The following is a 4,042-nucleotide window of genomic DNA, read 5'->3' as shown; positions in this document are numbered from 1 at the left end:
GCAATGTTTCTCTTTTCCTGCTATAAAAGAAAAATGGAGTCAGGCCCTGTACAGGTCAGCTAATTCAAGGACAGGGAGAGTCTGGTGGTATTCACTCCACTCCACACCCAGCCAGTGAAGTCTCTTCCATCAGAAAAGGGCATAAAGAAAACACAAGAACAGCCCCCCCTACCTCCCACCAAAATGAGTATTGAACCCCATCATTACATACACATTAGTGTCACTTTACACTTGTTGCCCCATGCAGCCTGGTAAATTCTTCACACCCTGATCATATATTACAGAATATTTTCTGTTGCACATACACAAAAAATATTTAGTTCCTCCACATCCATCGCCTTAGACAAATGTCTCTTCTGCAAACACTGCTGTGTCACACTCCTCTGCGGCCACCTCTGCCAGAGGCTGCCTCCTGAGCCACTCCACCCTGCTCTGGAGTTCCTTCTCCACCACTTCCACCTCTGCTGTGGGACAGGGCTTGGTTTCATCGTGCTTGAAATAGTCCCTGATGGTGTTTCAGATGGAGTCAGGGAGGATGATGCGGATGGTGTGGCTGAACATGTCAAAGCCCTTGCTCTGTGTTGATGCCTGCACCATTTCCACTGGTTGTCTCTCCAGCTCCTCAGGAGCAGAGGCTCTTTGGGAGCTCTCTCTGTGCTTGGCCTGCAGGGGTGGGACTGTTGGTTAATGGTGGTAGTGCCTGGAGATGGACTGCAGGACAAGGAGGGTATTCTGTCCATAGAAAACTGTCTGGGGGACGTGGACTCTCACAGTTGGCAAGCTCTTGGACAGGCTCTGCTCACTGCTGCTGCTGGGTGAGTCTCTGCTGCTGGTGTTTGTCACAGGTCTCTCCTCTTCTCCCACTTGAGACCCCCAAGAGCTTTCTTTATTTGAGGCCACATAAAAAGTTATCTTGGTGCGCTTCAGGCTTTCCTGGCTCAGAGGGCAGTTATCAATGCCTTTGATTTCTATGTTCTTCACTGTCTTCTCCCTGTGCTGCTGGTGGCTGACCTGTGGGGATGTCTCACTGGATGGGCTGGCAGCTGGGTACTCAGGACTTTGCTCAAACTCTTTGGTATAATCCCGGCTCCTGAGCCCTGGGCCAGGGCACCCTGAACAACTCAACTGTCTCTCCTCTTCTTCTATGTCAGTGAATGGGCTTCCCATGGCAGCTCTGCTGACACATGGAAAACTTTTCTGCTCTCCAGAGCAACGACTGCTCTCTCCAGCCTTGGGTTCATCCTCATGAAAACTGTCCAGATTGCACAGATGTAAAGGCACAGATGTGAAGGATTTGTGCCACTCTTTTTGGGACCTCTTGGCAGCCATGGGAGACACAGCATGAAGCCTGGCAGAAGTGCCAAACATGAATGGGAGGGATGAGACATCTGTGGGGCTAATGGCTGATGACTCTGAGCAGTAGGAGAAAGCACTGTCTAAGGAGCTGAGTGAGGAGGCAGATGGGGAGGTGGTGGTAGAGGACAGGCTGGAGAAGCTGGACCTGTTGGACAGGCTGGACTTCTGAAGGCTGAACTGCTTCACCCTGGAGGTGGTCTGGAGTGATTGCCACAAGTTCTGGCTGGCCTTATTAACCCCAGGGCTTAGGCCTTCATCAATCAGCTTCTGGCTATCCATCTGCAGCTGCCTGAGGCTGTGGATGTAGTCTGTGTGGCTGCTCGTGGTGGTGGCATCGCAGCTGGACTGGTGGGCCACTGGCTCGTGGCTCTGTGCGGGCAGCTGGGAGCTGAGGCAGACACTGGGTTCTGAGGAGGACCAGTCCCTGGCCGGGCTGAGCGAGCGTATGGAGCCAATTGAACAGAAGGAGCCATCCTCCTCCAGCAGCTCATAGCTCTCTGCACTGGTGTTGGTCTGGGCTTTGCTTTGGTAGCAGGCTGTGATCTCATTGAACAAGTCCCAGTCTTCCTGATCCTCATCAAGTAAGCTGCTGGGTGTTTCAAAAATGGCATCTTTTTCAGATTCCAGGTGGTGCTTTGGCCCTTCTGGATCACAAGTGGAAAACTCCAGCTCATCAGAAGAATCATCATGCTGAGCCAAGCCTATGCCTGGGGCAGAGGACACAAATTAATTTGTTGCCATATGTACAGTACCTCACAACCAAAACAGGAAAATTATATCAAGCCAATGGAAAAAACAAAGATGATCCATTATTCTCACAGGAAATAATAAAAAAGACTGGCTTGATTACCAGTTTTCACCACTGGCCTGTATTCATAGGATAGTTAACAGAGACAACTCCATCTCTTTCCATACAAATCATGTGGTTTAGCTTTACAGAACTAACCTGGAAAATAAAAATACTGCTGGGACATGGCAGTGCTAAGGCTACACTAAATTCTTTCAATGGCTAGAGTAGGTTTAACAGCAGCCACAGAGAAAGACAACCATCCCTGGGGACACATTGGAGTTTGGCCTCTCTCCTCTTCCTGTCATGGGGCAAGGCAGAGGTGCATGCCCGTCCCTTTGGATGCAAGCAAGGTAGCATTTGACTCACCTTGATTCCCCAGGGCCATCCTGGAACCCGTGCGTGGAGCTGAAGCCTCTTTCTGACCACCACTTTGCTGGGCTGTGGTGCTGCTCAGTCACACCACAGAGAAAAATGAGGCGAATTTTGTTCACGTTCAGTCCACTCCGCAAGGGCCGCAGGAGCCCCAAGATGCTGTGAGCCATCCTGCTGCTGTGGGCCCCACTCCGTGCCCCCTGAGCTGTCCTTTGATGCAAGGACAGCTTGATTAGGGACTTATACGTACAGCTGGGGAGGATGGGGGAGGAAGGAAAGGAAAAAAAAAAAAAAAAAAAAAAAAAAAAGAGGAGTAGGACAGCCTCCTTGGGGGTGGAGGGAGGAGGGAGGGGAAGCAGGAAGGAAGGAAAGATGGGCAAAGGGATTGTGCTTGAATCTTGCTGCAGTCCAGCCCATCAGGGCATGGGAATTGGTTGAAGCACAGGAACATGAGAAACATCACCTCCACGTGCCAGTTTCCGAGCAATGCTCACTTTGGTCTCCTTACAGACTTCCCTTTTAGGAGCCAGAACTAAATCCAGTTTCAGGAGAAATATTCATTGTGATGTCTGATCATACAAGGAGTTGCAAGTTGAGGGCTGGATGAACAGAGGCAGGAGTGCCGATGACTGCTGCCTTGAGGAGAGGGGCCCACAGTTCCTACAGCAATGGAGTGAAAGCAAGACACATGAATTCTGCTTTTGACAAGATGGCATCCAGCCACATCATTGCCTTACCCAATACAGCAGGCTCCCATCTCTAAAATGTGAATATTCACTTACTTCACATGATGATGGTGAGAAACAGCCACACTTAGCTCATTTGCTAAACTCTCTGCTGAAAAGTACCATAAAGGTACAGATAACTGTCATTCATTTCATGCTAACTGATAATCCATGGTACTAAGCTTTGAAGCCTTGCAGGAGAAGACTCTTAATTTATTCCTAGTGTTGGAGTCCAGGGCACAGGAAAAAACCCTCAAATTGCCCTGGGGGGTCCGAAACCCCTGCTGGGACTCCAGGAAAGCATTGCCTTTGACCTTAGTCCATGGGGAAAACTGCCAACATTTACGGATGAAATGAGAACAACAAAAATTTAAATTAGATAGTAGTTTAGTTTGTCACAGGGTGAAAATTTGTAGTTTTGGGTTTTTAGAATGGAAGTAGATAGAGGCAAGATGAGGAAGTTTGGGCGGTGTCTTAAGTTCTTCTTCTACTCCATCTTCTGTGACGGTGGCACAAAGACATTGGTAGAATGTATGTGATGTAGAAAATTGTGTGTCTAGAATTGGTAGTAATTATTGATACAAAATTGTAAATATAGTACGTTTTAAGAGTTAATTGGATTAGAAATCTTTAAGAGACCTTGGACACCAGGTCTTGTGCACTTGGCAGTGGTGTCTTTCAGTGTGCTAAGCCGGGTGTTAGGCGGTGCGCTGACCTTCAGATAAAAAATTTAATAAACATCTTTTAAGACCGAGCTGCAAGTTCCGTTCTTCTTTCAAACCCTGGCACAGGACTCTGA

At 48.6% G+C, this 4,042-nt stretch overlaps 1 protein-coding gene across 1 annotated transcript; it reads right to left on the bottom strand.

The window, feature by feature from the left end:
• Window positions 1-214: 214 nt before the first annotated feature.
• On the bottom strand, window positions 215-2,531 carry LOC136373437 (streptococcal hemagglutinin-like). The gene is made up of 2 exons (XM_066338335.1): window positions 2,513-2,531; window positions 215-2,063 (listed from the first exon to the last, which is right to left on the bottom strand). The coding sequence occupies exons 1-2, from the start codon at window positions 2,529-2,531 to the stop codon at window positions 685-687; spliced, it is 1,398 nt and encodes a 465-aa protein (XP_066194432.1). The 3' UTR covers window positions 215-684.
• Window positions 2,532-4,042: the final 1,511 nt, after the last annotated feature.

This window comes from Sylvia atricapilla, chromosome W (genome assembly GCF_009819655.1).
Source record: "Sylvia atricapilla isolate bSylAtr1 chromosome W, bSylAtr1.pri, whole genome shotgun sequence".
Classification (NCBI taxonomy): Eukaryota; Metazoa; Chordata; class Aves; order Passeriformes; family Sylviidae; genus Sylvia; species Sylvia atricapilla.
The sequence above is the reverse complement of the archived record's forward strand: the minus strand, read 5'-3'. Positions and strand labels throughout refer to the sequence as shown.